Source organism: Populus trichocarpa, chromosome 13 (assembly GCF_000002775.5).
Source record: "Populus trichocarpa isolate Nisqually-1 chromosome 13, P.trichocarpa_v4.1, whole genome shotgun sequence".
In the NCBI taxonomy this organism is placed as follows: Eukaryota; Viridiplantae; Streptophyta; class Magnoliopsida; order Malpighiales; family Salicaceae; genus Populus; species Populus trichocarpa.
In genome coordinates this window covers 3,109,530-3,130,464 of record NC_037297.2, presented here as the reverse complement: position 1 = coordinate 3,130,464, position 20,935 = coordinate 3,109,530, and the positions used below count along the sequence as shown (strand labels likewise).

The 20,935-nt window shown below is 34.3% G+C and overlaps 4 protein-coding genes across 6 annotated transcripts; 2 read left to right on the top strand and 2 right to left on the bottom strand.

Moving 5' to 3' along the window:
• Positions 1-3,736: 3,736 nt before the first annotated feature.
• On the bottom strand, positions 3,737-5,678 carry LOC7487695 (deacetoxyvindoline 4-hydroxylase). The gene is made up of 3 exons (XM_052446506.1): positions 5,277-5,678; positions 4,248-4,378; positions 3,737-3,962 (listed from the first exon to the last, which is right to left on the bottom strand). The coding sequence occupies exons 1-3, from the start codon at positions 5,676-5,678 to the stop codon at positions 3,737-3,739; spliced, it is 759 nt and encodes a 252-aa protein (XP_052302466.1).
• A 1,738-nt stretch (positions 5,679-7,416) lies between these two features.
• LOC7474620 (1-aminocyclopropane-1-carboxylate oxidase homolog 1) lies at positions 7,417-9,567 on the bottom strand. Its single transcript, XM_024583060.2, has 3 exons — positions 8,916-9,567; positions 8,046-8,367; positions 7,417-7,963 (listed from the first exon to the last, which is right to left on the bottom strand). Exons 1-3 carry the CDS (start codon positions 9,449-9,451, stop codon positions 7,721-7,723), a joined length of 1,101 nt encoding a protein of 366 aa, XP_024438828.2. The 5' UTR covers positions 9,452-9,567; the 3' UTR covers positions 7,417-7,720.
• A 3,562-nt stretch (positions 9,568-13,129) lies between these two features.
• Positions 13,130-14,851, top strand: LOC7474619 (rubisco accumulation factor 1.1, chloroplastic). Its single transcript, XM_002319615.4, has one exon. The coding sequence runs from the start codon at positions 13,223-13,225 to the stop codon at positions 14,576-14,578; it is 1,356 nt and encodes a 451-aa protein (XP_002319651.1). The 5' UTR covers positions 13,130-13,222; the 3' UTR covers positions 14,579-14,851.
• Positions 14,852-14,986: 135 nt separating this feature from the next.
• Positions 14,987-20,177, top strand: LOC18104083 (pentatricopeptide repeat-containing protein At1g08070, chloroplastic). Of its 3 annotated transcripts, XM_052446480.1 has the most exons (4): positions 14,987-15,734; positions 16,362-16,408; positions 16,520-17,110; positions 18,703-20,177. In XM_052446480.1, exons 3-4 carry the CDS (start codon positions 17,026-17,028, stop codon positions 20,082-20,084), a joined length of 1,467 nt encoding a protein of 488 aa, XP_052302440.1. In that variant the 5' UTR covers positions 14,987-15,734; positions 16,362-16,408; positions 16,520-17,025; the 3' UTR covers positions 20,085-20,177. The 3 variants fall into 3 exon arrangements, with proteins under 3 accessions (XP_052302440.1, XP_052302441.1, XP_024439436.2); XM_052446481.1 differs by lacking the exon at positions 16,362-16,408; XM_024583668.2 differs by lacking the exons at positions 14,987-15,734; positions 16,362-16,408; positions 16,520-17,110 and having other exon boundaries at positions 17,514-20,177.
• The last annotated feature ends 758 nt before the right edge of the window (positions 20,178-20,935 follow it).

Genomic DNA, 20,935 nt, shown 5'->3' with positions numbered 1-20,935 from the left:
TTGGTAACGAAAGCTGACCCGTAAGTGAGGTTCCTATAGTTCTCATATCTACAAGATCAAAAGCTAGAAAAGATGAGAAGCTTCGTTTCAAAGCTACTGTCCGAACCTCAGTCTTGATTTACAGTCTTTTAAAAATGTTTTTTTTTGTTTGAATATTTATTAAAATAATCGTTTATTAATTTTTCAGTGTAGAAATCTTTATATTTGGATGTTTGTGAACATGTTTGAATGTGCGTGTGGAATTATTTGAATTTGTTGAGGACATGTTTGAAATCTTTATTGCTACCTTATTTTCAATGAATTTGTTTTTAAAAATTAATAAGGTGGCAATATTTTTATAAAAAAATAAAGAAATCATTTTAAGTATTTTGATTTTTATCAAAGAATCAATTCATTGGTAGAATAATCCTAAAAGGGTTTTGTCATTTGTTTTTTCCCAAAAAAAAAGTAAAAATAAAAAATGTTTCCATTTTATTATAAATAAATTCTGTTTTTACTTTAAAAAATATCATTTTTTAATATAAATATAAATTTTTAAGTTAAAAGTATTTTGGCAATACCCTTTTAATTTAACTTTCCCTCTTGCAATAAACTGCAATTTACCTTTAAGGTAACATTTTTATTTATTTATTAATGTGAGTGTCTGGATTTACTTGCGTGTACCTCGGATTAATCTTACGGGCCTGAAGTTAATGACCATGTAAGTCTCTAGTAACTCTGAAGTTTGTGGGACTCGAATTGGTGACTTCTAAGAAGCAAACTTAGAATCTTATCAGTTGAGCTAAAACCTTTAAAATTAACAATATTTTATTTAAATATATATACACGTGCACACATATTTAATGATATTGTTTGGTCTTTATTTGTATTTTTTTTTTTTTTGCGAGGATTCTTGTTTAAGAATAATTTTCTTGTTATGAAAAGATTTGGTCGGGGTTAGCTTGACCATGCAAAGATCCACTACGAAGAGATTTCTGGGCTCATTTTGAAAAATGAGATAAATCCCAATAATCAATCATCATCCTCCAATGCTTGTAATTTAAAATATGAAGACTGCGCCTTGTTTTTTTTATCTAGATTCAAATCATCTTATCTCATGTTAGTCTTTTACCATAAACAGACACGTATGTTAGTTTAGACAAGTTTTTAACAAGGACATAATAGGTATTTGTGTCATAAAATAAATAATAATATAATTTATTTTAGGTATGATGTTTTAGGATGATTTTGTTGGTAATTCTGTAAAATAATTAACTTGAACAAGTTTTATGATTCATAAGTTGAACAAGAAAAAAATCTAAAATTAGACAATGAGCATGTTCCCGAGTTTTTTATTAGAAAAAAAATAAAAATGAGTAAAAAAATGGGAGTTGGATAATGAAAAATGTTTTAGACCTTATTGATGCAATCATGCCTACATAAATTGAAAAATCTGAACAAATCAAATGAGGATTTGTTGTAAATAGATTATTTAATAGATGTTTTTATGGATTAGGAGAATCCTGTTTGAACTATTTATATTATTTTTTCTTGATTTGTTTGGATTTCATATTTTATTTTGGATTTTTTATTATATTTTAAGATTTTGATTTTATTATCTAGTTGAGATTGGTTTTCTAACCTATTTAAAAGAATTATAAATCTCTTAAAGAGACAGAATTTATTAGACTTAATAAAACTATAAATTTAAAGTTTATGTCTAAAACCTTTTTTTCATCAAATTCTGGTTTTTAATTGTTTTTTCGTTGTTCTTTGTTTTATGCATCACTTATATTTTAGTTTTTAAGAGCGTAAAAGTGAATTTTAAGAATGTACAGTTAATTGTTGGTAGAAAAAGAGAGAAAATAATTAAATAATTAATAATGACTAATGAGAAAGAAAAAAAAATCTTTCATATGTATTTTAAAATAAAAAAGTAGGCGAGAGACAAAATAACAACAACAACAAATTTGGAGGTTAAATTTTATCCTCCTACTAAATATAGCCTAATTAATACTTTTTTCTAGTTAGAAATTGACTTTTAGATTGGTTTAATTTCTGGTATCACAAGTAAGTTTAGGGGTTAGAACATTTTTTTAATTTTTATTTTTTTGATTCATGTGAAGATATTCGAGTCAGCTTGCACGTACCTCGACTAATCCTCACGGACCCTGAAATTAATGACCAGGCAAGCCTCCAGTGACCATCAATATTAGCAACCTCAGGGCTCGAATCTGATATCATAGGGGGAGCAAACCCCTTAATCCCAAATTCTTACCACTGGACCACCTACTAGATGGTTAGGTGTTAGAACATTATTTAACGGAGTCGTGCTTGTTGTATTTTTACTGGTCAACCCCTGACCAAAAATCAATACATAATTTCCCAAGTTTTTATTATTGTTTTTTTTACAATTTATTTTTATTTTTAAAAAATATATGCTTTATGTTAATGTTTTTTTTTACTGCATTACTTACATGCTTTATTTATATACTTACTTTAAAAGCTTTTAATTTATTTAATTGTTTTCTCTTCCATGCAACTTAATGTTTTATTTTAGTTTTTCTAGCTCTACACTGTGTAAACTCTCTATAATTTCCTGTGCAATTGCCACTTTCATTTTTCAATTAAGGTATACAAATAAATCTTGCTATATTACTAGTACAAAATATTTATATTTATTTTTAATTGAATTTAAATATAAAATAAATACTTTAGTTTTCTCAATGCTCCATTTATAAAAATAAAACAAATACTTTGAGAGATAATATTTTTATTGTTATTTGAAATGCACTTGTCTAAGGTATAATATTTTTATATATACTATGCATTTCACTTTATTTTGAGAATGTATATTTTGTTGAATATATATGAACTCAGGTATTTGTTGCAAAATGTAATTAACGTGAATATTATATAAAATAAATAATTGTGCCAAAATGGTTTTCTCTTTTGATTCCATTTAGGTAGAGTTTTGCAAAAGCTGTTTAGTAAAAATTTGAATTTTGTTTTTATTTAAAATTAATTTTTTTTTATGTTTTTATTGATGTATTGATGTTAAAAATATATTTTAAGAAATAAAAAAATATTTTAATATATTTCTAAGAAAAAAATATTAAAAAAAAATATAAAACACTATGTATGAAATTAATTAATTGATGGACAAACTCTCCAAGGAATTATTTGCAGTCCAGAAATAGGAAGATAAAGCACTCAAGGTTCTATATTCCTGCTCAAGGTTCAAATGGTTAAATCTTCATCCAAAAAATCCAAAAAATCCAAAAAAAAAACCCTATTCTGCTTCAAGCTCAAGAACAAGGACTAAATTGTTGCAGTACAAAGATGAGGTACCAAGAGAGACTGATAACCCTCATGAGATAGATACATTTTTTTGCAGAAAGAATGTGGAGACAGAAATTGCACCGAGTCATTTTCTTCAAGAGTGTAATTGCAATTCACATAAACAACAAAATACTAAGCACAGGTTCGCAATGGCAACAATGCTTATTTCAACACCGACAGATATAAGTACTTTCAGGGTTTTGTTGATGTCGAAATTAAAAATTTAGATACTTTATTAGATAATAATACTAAGTCTTGATCACAGATTCAAATCTTATCACCGTTCATAGCGTGGCCAAAAGAGTTCTTCGACAGCCTTCAGGTTGCCAAGAAGGAAAATTTACTGAATTTTTAACGGTCTCTGATGACCATATGAACTGAACAGGGTAATTTCAGTGTGTTCTCATTTTCAAAATCACAACCTGAAACGATCAAGTGTAGAGATGCCACCATCACGTTCTTTCCACCTGTATTGAACAATGTAGTCTTTCAGCGGAACCTCCTTGTACAGAGGATTTTCATCTGATATCAGCTCTTTTAACGGGGCACAAATCCAGTCATAGAGTGCGAAGAAGCTCGCAACTGATATTCTTGGGCCGATGTGATTAGCCTGCACCCTGCGCTCATAAATCTGGAACTTGCTGTTTCAATAACATAACTTGTCAGAGCAAACAAATCAAGTTGAATAATGTTTGGCAAAAAAATCATCAGCACAAAATAGGTCATAAAATGTTCCAGGATTTGTGAAGTAGTGCCACCGTATGGTTCTCACCTGTAGTAAATCACCGATGATAACTACAAAAGCTCCAGCAATTGGAGGGACATCAACCCAGTGATCTTGGTGGAAATACATGGAGGCCGCCAATATGGTCTTGCAAAAGGGTAGTCAAGAAGTCAGGATCATTATGGGGAGCCCTTTAGCACACCCAATTTCAGTCAGATGATTACGCTCGAGTCCAAGAGCTTCTGATAGTAATTCAAGAAGAGTTCCTCCCAACCTCTTTATATATGCTAAATATTTGATTTCTATCTCCCTGCAATAAGTGAAACTCAACAGCTTCAAAACCAAAATCAACAGAAGTTTCATAAGCATTCGCACACTAGAGTTTGTCAGCTAGGTCAGCTTCATTTCTTCAGCCTTGGACTTTTTTGCTCTGTTCCAATACAGGGGAGTTGTTCTTGCTGGTGCTAATATTTATTACAGAAGCTGGTGCATTTGCATAAAACATAATGACAAGTAATACTTGTTACTATAAATTTATTGCCTAAAAACTTAAGAAACTTAGCGGGCAGAATTTAACACAGTAACTGTTGTGCCTAAACAAATGCAGCATGTTTTAAAAGGCTATCCGAATTTGATGAGGTAGAGATTTATGTAGGATTGCAAATTGAACTTGGAGATTTATGATGCTGCGTAAGAGTGAGATCTAACATCATATAAACAAGCTTCACCTGCTACATCGACATTCCGAGAAGCAGCTTGCAGACTCTACTGCAGGTTGGCAGTCAGGACACTGGACTGGCAAGTCTGCAGACTAACAGATAAAATGATGGCAAATTCTAGATCAATGTGGGTTATCAAATATGAGCACCACCCAAAATATTTTTTCATCAATAAGCTGCGCTGTATAAAAAGAATGTGCACTTTTTTCTGCCACAGGGAATGCATTTTCGTGGAGATCTTAGACTACCATGAAGAATTCTTCAGCTGATAGTCTCCACAGTCAAAATTAAAATTATGCAGAAAAAGATTTGACTAGAACTAACTGCGAGTTTTTAATTAAAGGATCTATGTCATAACCGTGGATTAAAATGAGTTGAAGAAATAAGAAAAAAGAATTACCTGCAGACTTCTGGATATTCTTCAGAATCTGGAGCGTCGGGAGCCATGCGAAAATATCCCTCCAGTTTGCTGCTTTTGCCTTCTAAAGGAGAGAATTGCTAGTGCAAGTCACCTTCTTCTTCGTGTCCCTTGTATAATATTCCATTTTCACTTCATTCTTTTCCTTATGAATTCCCTTCACTCCCTGAACCATTCCCTCCATGACATTTTTTGAAATACCATGATTCACAACCTGAAAGAACCCCCATGTCTCTGAAGCATTGCACATCTGCTCAACAATTTCTCTACGTCGAACATCATCTTCATGAATGCCTTTCAGGTCTATGACAGGAATATGAAAATGGGCTGGACTTGGTTGGCAAGAGACTTCACTTTCTAGTACCACAAAGAAGGGAGGAGTTTTAATTATCCCAGCGTCTACAAGTCCCTTGACACCAGCTTTTGATTCGTCAAAAGCCTGTAATTCTTTTTCTATATCACAGACAGATCCATTTTGAACCAAGTCTGACGGCATTTTGTTATGTTTCAAAGGAGAAGAGACCTCTAACGGAAAAAGTCAACACAAACAAACAAAAGGGACAATGAGAGAGAGAGAGGACTGAGACAAAAAGGAATAAACAATAAATCAATCTTTCAATTAGATGACAAGAGGTTTGAGTTAGATTCCCAACCTAAAACTATGAGTTGTTACTGAATGCTGCCGGCTTGCCTCCATCAAAAATAGTTAAATAACTCTCGTCGAGGTTGGAAGTCAATTGTCCAAATAATACTTCTCATGATCTGCTCTCTTTAAAATTCCTTTCATATGCTGACATTGCAGCCGGAAAAAACGTCTGTTTCTTCGAGGGATTCATCCTCAAGTAAGCCTATCTAAGAGCTGCAAAAAATGTGGATGTTGTCATAAAGTTGCTATCAAAATCTCTGAAGTCCATTGGTAAACCCTGGCTGGCAGGCAGGCAGACTATAAAATTTGTGTCAGAAAAGCCAATCTGGATTTTTGGGATGCTGCAAGTCAGTGAATGAAGAACTTCATCATGAAATGATAGAAGGTGAAATTTAAGGCTTGAGAGATGATTTCAAGGCATGAGAGGATTCCATGGAATGACTGAAGTAAGCTTGACATTCATCTCTCCATTACCTCCTCCCTAGAAATGCCCTCTGTTCATATCTCTTAGCTGTTTTGTGATAGAACGAAACTTGTTAAAAACTTGAACTGGCTGTCTGTGCTATCAATAAAGCATGTGCGATCAGCTTCAGTTTCTAACATCATTTATTAAATCTTAAAAGTTATAAAAAATGGTGAACAGATCACTTGAATATTGATTTAATAAATCAGGTTCATACTTGGGCATAATGGGGACTGGAAGGGAACAACGCTCTCCAGTATTTCCTGAAACGGTAGGTTAAAGTCACTTCTTACTGAGATATGATTAAAAGTTGAGGGATTGGTGATGTATATAGGCAAGCATTGCATTATAAAATGAATTAGAATACTGAATCAAAGCATATCCTTGCTTTCTGCCTGTCAGATTGTTCCAAGATGGACCTAAGATCTCAGGGAAGGATATTTTCAATCTTAGAAACATGAGATACGATCACTTAATTAGAAGACAGGAGGCATTTTCAGCAAGCATTCACAAAAGCGCAGATAGCTGTAGCTGCTGCACCATGCAAAATAATGATCAAATCCTCTGAAAGAAAAACCAGGAGCAGGCTCTCAATATGCAAACAAGGATGATTCAAATACCAACAAGAAGAACAAAGTTTTGGCAATCTTGAAAACAAACAGATAGAAAAAGGAGATATAGATGCCCTCAGATTTCTGCACAGGCAACCTTGGGTAATTATTAAATTTGGTGCTACTTTTGAATAACAAAATAAGGAACAAATGCAACAAATATGTTCTCGTTCCAAGTTCATAACCAAATAGAGTACCAGAGGAAGCTTCAGTGATTTCCATTTCACAGCATGAAATTACCAAGTGCAAGGGAGCCACCATCAAGTCCTTTTCAAGAAGGGTAAGATTTTGTTACGAGTAAGCTTGTCACGTATATTCTTGGACCAGTTAAGGTGACTAGCCATCACCGTGTGCTCAGTGTTCTTGAACTGATTGTCTTGGGTCATTGAATTTCTTGATTTCTTCCTTTTATTGATTTGAAAATATTCAAGAAAATAGAATTTGCTTTGTGAATTCAGTTATTTAGCTGTCCTTGGCAAGAGTATAATAGTCTTATCAATTTATTACTTCATGGTTTAGCTAAAACGACAAGAATAAGATCATGTAGATAGGTGTGTAGCTGCCACTAACATACAACAGAGTAATCTGATATGCTAAATGGTTCGGTTTCTCAAGTGCATCACTGAAATTAACTGAAACAACAAAAATCAAGCATAAATTCTTGACTGCAACACACAAATGCGCATTCAATGCTTATCAAACACCACCAGAAACTTAAATGTTATGAATTCCCCGAGCAGAGGCTGCTGAGATGTAAAATTTTGGAATGACTGAAATGGAGTGAGCAAGTAGACTTCAACGTGCTCTAATTTCCAAAATCACAGCCTGAAACGATCAAGTGTGGTCATTCCTCCATCTTGTTCTTTCCACATGTATTGAGTAATGTATTCCATAAGAGGGACTTCCTTGTACAACGGAGGATTTTCATCCGATAGCAACTCTTTTATTGGACCACAAATCCTGTCATAAATAGCAAAGAAGCTGGCCACTGATATTCTTGGGCCATTGTGATTAGCCAGCACCCTGTGCTCAACGCTCTTGAACTTTCCATTTGATATAAGCTGTTTTGATACAATAATTTGTCAATTGCAGACAAAGGTGAAAAGATGTATGTGAAAGAAATCACAAGAACAAGGTACTAACCTGTAGAAGGTCACCAGCGTTAATTACAAAAGCTCCTGGAATTGGAGGGACATTAATCCATTGATTCTGATGAAAAACTTGGAGACCACCAATATGGTCTTGCATAAGGATAGTCAAGAAGTCAGGATCAGTATGCGGTTTGCTTCCCAGAGTTCGGTTGGGCTCAGGGCACGGTGGATAGTAATGGCACATAATCTTGAGCCCTTTAGCGCACCCAAATTCAATCAGATAATTAGGATTGAGTCCAAGAGCCTCCGATACTAATTTAAGAAGGGTATCCCCTAAACCCCTTATATATGCCGAATACTTGATTGTTGTCTCCCTGCAACATGTGAAACTAGTTCAGAACTGTATCCCAACATCATGCATCCCAAGATATCTTTCTATTTAGTGTGTTTAACTGTGGTAAGAAAACAAAATGCTCTTATATGTTACTTTTATCAGAATTCATGCATTTTATAGCAATCACAGAGCCTACAAAGGATATACTACGAATTAACTTGGAGTTTGATCAATTTTTTCTTTTGGTGGGATAATTGGCATCTTATAGGCTCTCCCTTTCAACCATTCAGTTGGAGTTGCTTATGATGCAGCAGTTTCTTTAAATGCAAGTATGATGTTTCAGGAGTTCTTGGTGAAAGGAGTAAGAACTTGATTTTTCCAAGAGATTTCTGCAAAAGAAATGCCCGTCTTCTCTCCTTTGATTTGTTTGGAAGGTTCAGAACGTTACATCGCAATGAATCACTTGTGTCAAAAAGTATTAAGTATTCTACTAACTACTAATTATGAATAAGAGTGTTACTCTAAAACTTCATAGCAGGGTATCTGATTACTGACTCCACCTTAAATTAAAAAAAAAAGAAATGTTACCTGCAGACAACTGGAAGTTCTTCAGGACGTGGAGAATCAGGAGCCATTCGAAAATACAAGGTATCCTTCCAATCCGCTGCTTTTGTCTTATGAATAAGAGTATTGCTAGTGTAAGTCACCTTCTTCTTCACATCCCTCGTATAATATTCCCTTTTGACTTCATTCTTTTCCTCATGAAATCCCTTCACTCCTTCAATCATTCCCTCCGTAATATCCTTTGATACACCATGGTTCACAACCTGGAAGAAACCCCATATCTCTAAAGCACTTCGTATTTCCTTGATGACCTTTTCGTGTCGAACAGGATCATCACGGATGTCTTCGAGGTCTATGACAGGAATCTGAAGATGGGCAGGAGTCGGTTGAGAAGAGACTACTTTTTCTGGAACAACAAAGAAGGGTGGTATTTTTACTATCCCAGAATCTACAAGACCCTTAACACCAGCCTTTGATTCATCAAAGGCCTTGATTTCTTTTTCTATGTCATAGCCTGATCCGTTTTGCACCAAATCTAATTGCGTTTCGGAGCTTTCCATGTATCTAATGTAATCGTTGTTGGTTAATTTCCAAGGAGAAGAGACCTGTTTATGATAACGACAGAAGATTATGATAACTGAGTGGGATTTAATAGCGATACTAAACACACACTTGTATATATTGCCATTTGTATTCAGTGATGTCCTTACTACGGGTATCTAGAAGCTTTTGGCCGCCAAATAAGACCATGAACTGGCTAGTTTTCTCCTCACCGGTCTTTGCATGGAGTCGCCTCATTTGATAATGAATTTGCTACTTCTTTTTGGATTTTGTGGTGTCGGTTTGCTAGACTAGAATGGCCCTTTTTAATGAATTATAGTTATTTATAAAGAGTTAAAACACTCAATTAAAAAAATTAAAAAATTAAATTCTTAAAAAAATAAATATTAAAATATACAATTAAGAAAAAAAATTCTAATTATACAAATTTTTTTATAAAAAAAAACTATTAAAAAATTAAAATTAAAATTAAAAATCATTATTATTATTATTATTATTATTATTATTTTTGTAGTAGTAGTAGCAACAACAATATTGTTATCACCACAACTATCACAACAATTACTATTATTATTATCACCACTAATTTTCTAATTTTGTTTTTGTTGTTGTTGTCATCATCAATAATAATTGTATTTTCATTTTAATTTTTATAATCATCATCATTATCATTATGTTATCAATAATATTAGTATTTTCATTTTAAATTTTATAATCATCATCATTATGTCATCAATAATATTTATACTTTCATTTTAATTTTTATAATTATTACCATCATCATTATGTCATCAATAATATTAGTATTTTCATTATGTTATCACTAATATTTGTATTTTCATTTTAATTTTTATAATCATCACCATCATCATTATGTCATCAATAATGTTAGTATTTTCATTTTAATTTTATAATCATCATCATCATCATTATTATTAATGGTAGTAGCATAGTTTTCAAACTCGGCCCGGTCCAAGGCCTGGGTTCCGGGTTTTGACCGGGTCACCGGGTCACCGGGTCGCCCGAGTCAATTCTTTTTTTTTAAATCAAAACGATGTTGTTTTAGTAAAAAAAAAAGTCAACGGATTGCAACCGGGTTTTGACCGGGTCTTGCCGAGTCACACCGAGTTTTTCCTTCCTCTATTTTTTCTTCAACCTGGCTCGGTTCCAGCCCCTGGTTGGCCGCGTCCCAGGTCGACCCGTCAGGTCAGGCCGGGTTTCAAAACTATGGGTAGTAGTACCAAAAATATTGTTACCATCACAACCACTACAACAATTACTACTATTATTATCACCACTAATTTTGTTATTGTTGTTATTCTTATTACTATTATTATTATCACTACTATCATTAATAATATCATTACCATCATCATCATCATTATTATCATTACTGATTTAATTATTGTTGTTATTGTTATCATTAATAATATTATTATTTTCATTTCAATTTTTATAATTATTATCAATATCATTATCATCATCATCATCATTATTATTAGTATCATTATCATCATCATCATTATTATTACCGTGACCATTATTTCAAATATTATTATTACTATTATTGTTGTTGTTGAAAAAAATAAAAATCATAAATTTGATTTGAAGGATAAAATTTAAAACTATAAAACTTAGACAAAAGGCCCAAGAAAAACAATAAGAAATAAAAAAAAAAGGACCAAATTGAAATCATTATTATCATTGAAAAAACAAAAATCATAAGCCTGATTTGAAGGATAAAATTGAAAAATATAAAAACTTTGATAAAAAGACAAAGGAAAACAATAAGAAATTAAAAGTAGAAGGACCGAATCAAAATATCTTATATATACAAATTAAAAACCAAAAGTTAAATTGAAAAGAAATAAAACTTCAACAACAAAAAATAACTAAAAAAACAACAATCAAAACTAAAAGGTCTGAATTTGAAAAAAATAAAAGCAATGAGGACTATAATGTATTTACTTGGGTATGAGAGAGAAATTAAGGAAGAAAAAAAATAGTCATCGGCGATACACCGGTCACATTAGGAGTACACGTGTCGCCTATAATGGAAGAGGAGATGAAGAGGAATCGACTAAGACAGCGGAAGATATTTTTTGACCGTCGAAAACCACCGCAAGCGTCACACAAAGTGTGCGGCTGTTCCAACACGCCAACAACTTTTAGGGGAATTATGTTACCACACTCAACCAAACTTATAATTAACAACAAAACCTAGGTTAAAAGATCCAAATACCCATGACTACAAAATGAACTAAATATCTTGCATCTAAGGGCACATGCGTAATTCTATTGTGTATAAAAAATAAAAAATATTTAAATACCCCTACCCCTAAACCACTAAGTTTTTTACCTTTAAGGGTATTTTGGTTATTTTATTGTTCACAAAACATTGAATAGACACAAATACTCCCAAACAAATTAGTAATAACTAATGCACCTTGTAAAAAAAATACCAAAATGACCCTGGTCCAAAGGTATGTAATTTTTTATGGGAATAGAAAAATAGTCATTACACTATAGCAGTGAACAGTAAAATATAAGAGGAGCTACAATAAATTCTCATTATGTTTTAGTTATTTGTTAATATTACATATTATATAAGTTTGTGGATAAGTTATAAGATAGTATATTCAATAATAAATTGAGATCATTAATGAAATGATATTTCTTATTAAAAAGGATAAATAAAAATAATATTTATTTATTAAAAATTAAACACTTTTGTTTTTTAGAGAAATATAAAAGGTTTGTTTAAAAAAATGTGTATTTTAGTTGAAAGAATTACATTTTAAAAAAAAAGTTATAGAAGTCTCTATTTAATAAATTAAAACATTAATATAATGATATTTATTATTAGAAATATAAATAAAACTAATTCATATTTATTAAAAATTAAACATCTATTTTTTCAAAAGAAATAAAAAATTTATTTAAAAAAAAACATGTATTTTGATTTAAAATATATTATTTTAATAAATAATTTGTTTAAGATTCTATTCAATAAATTAAAAAGTGTCTTATTAAAAATGATATATATTGAAACTAATTCCTATCTATTAAAAATTAAACACATGTTTATTGAGGAAATCCTAAAAGAGTTGTTTCAAAAAGACATGTATTTTGAATGAAAATAAACTTTTTTGTGATAAGTTTATAGAAGATTTTATTCAATGAATTAACATCATTATGAACTGTCTTGTTAAAAAGAATAAATAAAACTAATTTATATTTATCAAAAATTAAATATTAATTTATTGAGGAAACTCTAAAAGAGTTGTTTCTTAAAAATATTGAAAATATACTTTTTTAGAGAATATATATATATATATATATATATATATATATATATTAAAAGTGTTTTTTATTTAAAAATGTATTGAAATAATATTTTTTTATATTTTAAAATTTATTTTTGATATTATCATATTAAAAAATAAAAAAAATTAATTTTAAAAAAATAAAATAAAATTTTAATTTGTTTTAAAATATTTTTGAAATGTAAAATAATGGAGCTCAAAATCATTTATAAATAGTTCTCTTTGCAATAAGGCCCATTCCTACTCCAATAAATTTCAACAAGACCAACTCCGAATTTCAATCCTATTAGCTTCCCGCTTACAAGGCCCAACCAACCCACAGAGCACAACAAAACAAAACTGTTCCTTCTCCCTCCCTCCCTCCCTCCCTCTCTTCAAGATAAGGCACCCTTTCCCATCTTCCACAAACGCCCATCACTTCTCTCACTCAGTCACTCAGTCACTATGCTTTCTCCAACTCTAAACACCCATAAGCCTCTCTTTCTTTCAAGCTCTAACAACAAACCCTTTTCCTCTCCTTTCCTTAGCCAACAACCTCTCTTTATCCTTCATTTATCAAAAACCCCTTTTAAACCCACCAAAACGCTATCAGTTTCAGCCACTCGTATCCCCTCTTCTCCACCTCCTTATCAACAACTCTACCAACCCTTTAGACCTCCACCTTCTCCTATCCCTTCTCAATACAAGTCTCTTGATGCCCCTTCTCGTCTCGAAATCCTCTCTAATCGTCTTGGCCTTTGGTACGAGTATGCCCCTTTAATCCCTTCTTTATTCCAAGAAGGTTTTACTCCACCATCAATAGAAGAAGCCACTGGTATTTCTGGGGTTGAGCAAAACCGTTTAGTTGTTGGAGCTCAAGTGAGGGATTCTTTAGTTCAGTCTAACACTGACCCAGAAATTGTTGCTTCATTTGACCTTGGTGGTGCGGAGTTATTGTATGAAATTCGTCTCCTTAGTGCCACGCAGCGGTCTGCAGCTGCCCGCTTTATCGTCGTTAATAAGATGGACACTAAGGGTGCTCAAGATTTGGCCCGCGCCATGAAGGATTTTCCTCGTAGGCGCGGGGATAAGTTCTGGGAGAGCTTTGATTACGTTCTCCCAGGAGACTGCCTGTCGTTTATGTACTACAGGCAGTCTAGAGAGCATAAGAATCCGTCAGAGTCGCGGACTAATGCTCTACAGATGGCATTAGAGGTTGCAGAGTCTGAAAAAGCGAAAAGTGCGATTTTGAAGGAGTTAGAAGGAGGGGGAGAAAGGAAAGAGAGGGCAGAAGGAGAAACAGCAGATGGGGTTCGGGTTCCGGTTGTTAGGTTGAAGATTGGTGAGGTTGCGGAGGCGACTAGTGTTGTGGTTTTACCGGTTTGTAGATCAGAGGACGGGGAAAGAAAAATTGTGGAAGCACCGTGGGAGTGTAAGGGCCAGGGTGAGTTTGGTGTGGTGGTGGCAGAGAAAGCGTGGGAAAGGTGGGTGGTGTTGCCAGGGTGGGAACCGGTACTTGGGTTGGGTAGAGGGGGAGTGGCGGTGGCTTTTCCAGATGCAAGGGTATTACCATGGAAGGCAAATAGGTGGTATAAAGAGGAGTCTATTTTGGTGGTTGCTGATAGGGGGAGCAAGGAAGTGAAAGCAGATGACGGGTTTTATTTGGTTACTCTTGACGGCGCCGGTGGTGATTTCAAGGTTGAAAGGGGTTCGGCGTTGAAGGAAAGGAATGTGGTGGAATGTTTAGGGACTGTGTTGTTGGTGGTTAGGCCACCAAGGTACGAGACCGATGATCAATTGAGTGATGAGGACTGGGAGTGAAATCATAGTGAGTTAGCAACTCTATTTTACTCTTGATTACATGGAGATTAATACACAGTGTTGTATGATGCTAGTAATGCTTAAGACTTGAACTTGGGATTGATATGGGCATCAATGCCCTGTATCAGGTTACTGCAATCCTTTCTATTATCAAAACTAGCAAGCTGCCTTAATACTCTGCTGTGTTATTTGTTAGGAGGCAACGTAATTTTTGTATTATTTGTAATTTATGATACATAATAATTTAAGATTCCATTAATCATTCTCCTTTTAGATTTCCACATCTTGAACGTCCATATTCCATCGTAAAATGATGTGTTAGAGTGGCCAACATATGATGAAAGCCTTCTTGACCCTTAACAGTGTGTTATCTGTTATTCCCCTTGCTAGCTTGTCTTAGTTTTCAAAAAGAAGTGATATGAAGTAGAAGATTGCATAACAATGCAACTTTACATGCTTTTCTCAGTATCAGGAATGCATGTCATGAGTAGCATAATTCAGAGAATTCATTCAAGTCATTCTTAGAAAGTTTGTGCTCTGCGATGCCATTTTGATAATACCTTCCATCTGCTTTCATAATTTTGGCCAAGATGGCGAACCTGAGAGGGTTGAGAAATCAGAAGGTATATTACGTCTTATTCAGGGGCTTCTTTAAAGATTTGGCTGGACCATTAAAGGTTATACAACAACAGCTTATATCTAGTAAAGCATCTGTATGGATGTAAAACAATTTTTTATTTCCTAAATGTCCCATAGCTTTGCAATTCATACATTTGCAGCCGAGGAGAGCCAGTTTATCTGTTTTCATCGTTCTTGAGCTTTGCCTATTAAAAGAAAAAAGAAGAGATGGGAGAAGAAGAAAAAAAGTTGTGCTCTTGTGTGCGTACTTTTCAATTACGAGTATAGTTTAAGATGCTCTTGTTGGACATTCTAAAGCTCTAAAGGATCTATTTAGTTGACAAAGTTCAATTTTTTGTGATACAAAGTTCTGGCAACTGAAATATGGTTCAAGTTTTCAGCTTAGGGTCTTTGTGCTAGCTCTGTTTTTGTCGTAGAGTGGCAATCAATATCTCTGATGCACACCATGCAATCATTCTGATCTTTAGTTCGATTATACAGGGTACTGTAAGAGGCAGATTTGGAGGACAAATGACAGGTAAGCAACTTTATTTAGTTTTTTGACATGCCATGTCAGGAAGGATTTCAATCTTTTTCAGTTCACAGTTCCACGAGTTTATCCTCGTATGTAGTGTAATGTGTTAGTTATCTTCTTGAAATGGACCAAGGAGTTTTCTGTACTACACCCCTCACTGTTTATTTGCTGAAATATCCTTTATTTTTTACCTTCTCAAATCCCTGCTTTTTACTGAATGTGTTGGGAGCAACTGCAAATCAAAATAACACTGCAATTAGAAAGTTTCAGCCTTATCATCTACGCATGCTTCCTTTCTAATAGTTTGTATGCGTAGGATCAAACGTTTAATGTTGTCATTGCTATGCATCTGGTCTTACTTGGCAGGGTTTTTAATGCTCTCTCTCTCTCTCTCTCTCTCTCTCTCTCTCTCTCTCTCTCTCTCACACACACACACACACACACACACACACACACTCAGTCCCACACTTTTTCAGGTTTAATACGTCCATGCGGTTGTCATTACTGTAGTCTGATATTTGATGGCAGGTTGCTACACAAACATGCATGCATACAACGTTTGTGTATTTTATGAGCTTCTTGCTTATTATGTGTGATCGTAGCCTTTCTTTTCTTAATTGTGTTTGAAAGGCTTGCCATGATCTCTTGGAAAGGAATACACCAAAAGTAAGAGCAAGGTAATATTTTTTGTGTAATTATAGTTCTATCAGCTGCTTAATCAGGATTACAACAAGCTCTCTAATTATCATTTGCCTAATTAATCACTGCCTCCGCGTTGGTGTGTGCAGGCTTGCTGGAAAATTGTCAGCTATTCGAGAACATCGCCTAGCTAGTACTACGTCTGGCTGATGATTCATTTGTCGATTTTGTTCTATATTTTTCGACTTATAAAATAAATGGAGACCATTAACTTCAGTGCTAGCGACTGATATCAACCTAAGGTTAGCATGCATAGCTGGACAAACAAAGGGATTTTGTGAGCAACTTAAGCATCAGAAACCAGAACTTCAGACTACGAGGCTTCTTCTTGATTTGAGTTAGTAGTTTTAATGCGAATTGCAAGAAAATAAAGCCCTTCTGGTGCAGAGGTGATAGAGTGCTTTTTACAAGCAACAAGCAAATTAAGGTCGACTGCAGTTGGGTCATGTGGTCAAGGGTTAGAGAATTGGTTGCTCCCTTTTGAGTTAGAAGCAAGAAACAAAACAAAAATAAAACAAGGAGCAATACTCCAAAGCAGTTGTTGTTTCTATGTTGCCGATGATGCAAGAAAGCCTTTACGAATGTTGAATATTCTATGCTTCATTATAGAATAAAATCAAAAGAAACTGTTCTTGCAGAACTCGAGGACAGGAACCAGAGGTGCTCGCAACGAAAACAAGGTGAAGAAGAAAATATTAGGAATGCTTAATTCAATATAAAAATCCCTTCCTCTTCATTCTAATAAATCAAAAGGAAACCTATCCATATACTCTTATATATTACATATTTTATTAATAATATATTTTTATAAATCAAAGGAATATATAAGAACATATTCCTGGGTTTCCTCAAAATCAAAGGATAAAGTTTCCAATGTCCAATTCAAATGTTTGCCTTAAGATTTCTTAGATTAAAGATTCTCGACATGTGAAACGAAAAGGCGAGCTTCATTGTCTGAGAAAAGGTCACTTGATTGGCCGTGTAGGTTTGAGAGTATTTTTCTAAAAATCATAGAATTATATGTAAAAAAAAAAAAATTAGAGAAGAGAGGGAATGGTAGGGCTAGACTACTCACACTCCATAGCTCTTTATGTTTTTTTTTTAAAAAAAATGTTAGGGTTTGGTGAAAAGAGGGGTTGATGGATGATATTTGTGTGGCTGAAAAGAAAAAACATGCAAGGTGACCACCTTACATGACAACTTCACAAGGATGGCCAACAGAAAACGGGCTAAATCATGGAAATGCCGCTGGTGTCCAAGCCTACTTCCCTCCTCCTCCCTCTCACATTTCAAAAACTCAAACAACCCATTCCTCCACCTTCCACCTTCACCAAAACCCCACAAAACCCATCACCCCAACATCAAAACAAACACCAAAAGCATCCGTCGTTCACTCCTAATAACCATCTCTGTCTTGACCAAACCCAGCAGCTCCATGCCCACATAATCAGAACCCACTTCAATCACGCCCAACAAGTTTCTTTTAGCCCCTTCGAATCACACGTAAGCCATGAAGCCCGGTACAATCTCCTTATAACATCATACATTAAAAACAACAAGCCAAGATATGCACTGAACACCTATACTTACATGAGAAAACTTGACATAGAAGTTGACAGTTTCATTATACCATCAGTTCTTAAAGCTTGCAGCCAAATCTCAGTAGCCCGGATGGGGAAAGAAATTCATGGTTTTTCTGTTAAGAATGGATTGGTTAGTGATGTTTTTGTAGTCAATGCATTGATGCAAATGTACTCGGAATGTGGTAGTTTAGTATCGGCCCGATTGCTGTTTGATAAAATGAGTGAGAGAGATGTTGTTTCGTGGAGTACGATGATTAGAGCTTATAGTAGAAACAAATTGTTCATAGAAGGGTTGAAACTTATTGAAAATATGCATTTTTCGAATGTTAAGCCTAGTGAGGTTGCTATGATTAGCATGGTTAATCTATTTTCTGACCTTGAGAATGGTGAAATGGGGAAAGCAATGCATGGTTATGTTATAAGGAATAGCAATAGTGAGAAAATGGTTGTGCCTTTGACTACTTGTTTGATTGATATGTACGCAAAGTGTGGAAATTTAGATGCTGCAGTAACACTTTTTTATGGTTTTAGTCAAAGAAGCATTGTTTCATGGACTGCCATGATTGCTGGCTACATTAGGTGCAATGATTTGGAAGAGGGTGAAAGATTATTCGTTAGAATGATTGAAGAAAATGTGTTTCCTAATGATATCACCATGTTGAGTTTGATTATTTCATGTGGATTTGTAGGGGCTGTACAATTGGGCAAGCGGCTACATGCCTACATTTTAAGAAATGGGTTTGGAATGTCTTTGGCTTTAGCCACTGCTTTGGTTGACATGTATGGAAAATGTGGTGAGATAAGAAGTGCAAGAGCTATATTTGATAGCATGAAGAACAAAGATGTTATGACTTGGACAGCTATGATATCGGCTTATGCGCAAGCTAATTGTATAGACTATGCTTTTCAACTATTTGTCCAGATGAGGGATAACGGAGTGAGGCCAAATGAATTGACAATGGTAAGCCTGCTTTCGTTATGTGCAGTAAATGGAGCCCTTGACATGGGCAAGTGGTTTCATGCTTACATAGACAAGCAAGGTGTTGAAGTAGATGTGATACTGAAAACTGCTTTAATAGACATGTATGCCAAGTGTGGGGATATTAGTGGGGCTCAGAGGCTGTTCAGCGAAGCCATAGATCGAGACATCTGCACATGGAATGTAATGATGGCTGGATACGGGATGCATGGATATGGTGAGAAAGCTTTGAAACTATTCACAGAGATGGAGACACTGGGTGTAAAACCCAATGACATCACATTTATAGGAGCCCTGCATGCTTGCAGTCACGCTGGTTTGGTGGTGGAAGGAAAAGGACTTTTTGAGAAAATGATCCATGACTTTGGCTTGGTTCCAAAGGTTGAGCATTATGGGTGTATGGTTGATCTTCTTGGTCGAGCTGGACTGCTTGATGAGGCCTATAAGATGATTGAAAGCATGCCCGTGACACCTAATATTGCAATATGGGGTGCTATGCTTGCTGCTTGCAAGATTCATAAAAATTCTAACATGGGGGAATTAGCAGCGAGAGAGCTTCTTGCATTGGAACCTCAAAATTGTGGTTACAAAGTTCTCATGTCAAACATATATGCTGCAGCAAACAGATGGAATGATGTTGCAGGCATGAGAAAAGCTGTGAAGGATACAGGAATAAAAAAGGAACCGGGAATGAGCTCAATCGAAGTAAATGGTTTAGTTCACGATTTTAAAATGGGAGATAGAGCACACCCTCTGATTGAAAAAATCAGTGAAATGCTAGCTGAGATGAGCAAGAAATTAAAAGAGGCTGGCTACTTGCCAGACACATCTGTAGTCCTGCACAATATTGACGAGGAAGAGAAAGAAACTGCACTTAACTACCATAGCGAGAAGTTGGCGATGGCTTTCGGTCTCATCAGTACTGCTCCAGGGACTCCTATTCGAGTTGTTAAGAATCTCCGAATTTGTGATGACTGCCATACAGTAACCAAGCTGTTGTCTAAGATCTACAAAAGGGTAATTATAGTCAGGGACCGTAACCGTTTTCACCACTTTAGAGAAGGATCTTGTTCTTGTGGTGGTTATTGGTAACGATACCAAAAAAGTTTCTGTATTATTATTATAAATCGTTTATGTACAGATAATTACATTGAAAGCTATGTTCAAGCTCTATCAATTGTCCAACTGGGAAAAGATGTCTGTTTGAACCAGCAGCATCCTGACCTTCTCCTGATCTGAAATCTAGGATCCTATATTAGACCATCATGAACTCTCGATTAGCATTGTTAATATGTAGTTCTTTCATTATTACATCACTACAAAGAAGCAAGGAAATATTGAAATATTTGCCGTACTGCAAGTGTGATGTAGCTAGAGACTGTAACATTGGAAAATGACCTTTCCAAGATTGGAGCAACAAAACCTCATTTCCTTGAGGAATTTCTCGTGAGTTTCTCTCTGTTTTCGAACTGTTGGGTACCTCCAACCCACTCTCAAGTGTTGTAAATTATAAAGCAGGTTTTGAATCAAATAGGTTCCAATTGTCAATCGGCTTTTTATATACTCAAGGATGGTAGCAAAGATGACATCTATTAGTGCTTGATATGATTATCTGAAGATGCTATATTTGTAATACCTTCAAGCTTACGATGCAATAAATGCGAGTGCATATTAGTTTATAATCACATAAAGATAATTTCTTGACGATTTACATACTACCTTTTCCTTCAAACTTTCTTTTGCTAAAATTTTACTTGGTTGTTAGTGATTATTATAATTATGAAAAAATTAGAAACCTTCTTACAGTACATAAAATGAATTTGTTTAACAGTTCATAATCTAACAGGTATGAATTCAGGTGTTGTTTGTTTTCTATTCAATTGTACTATAATATTTAGTAAGTAGCAGAATTATGAAAAAATGAATTAAGTTACTAACTGATA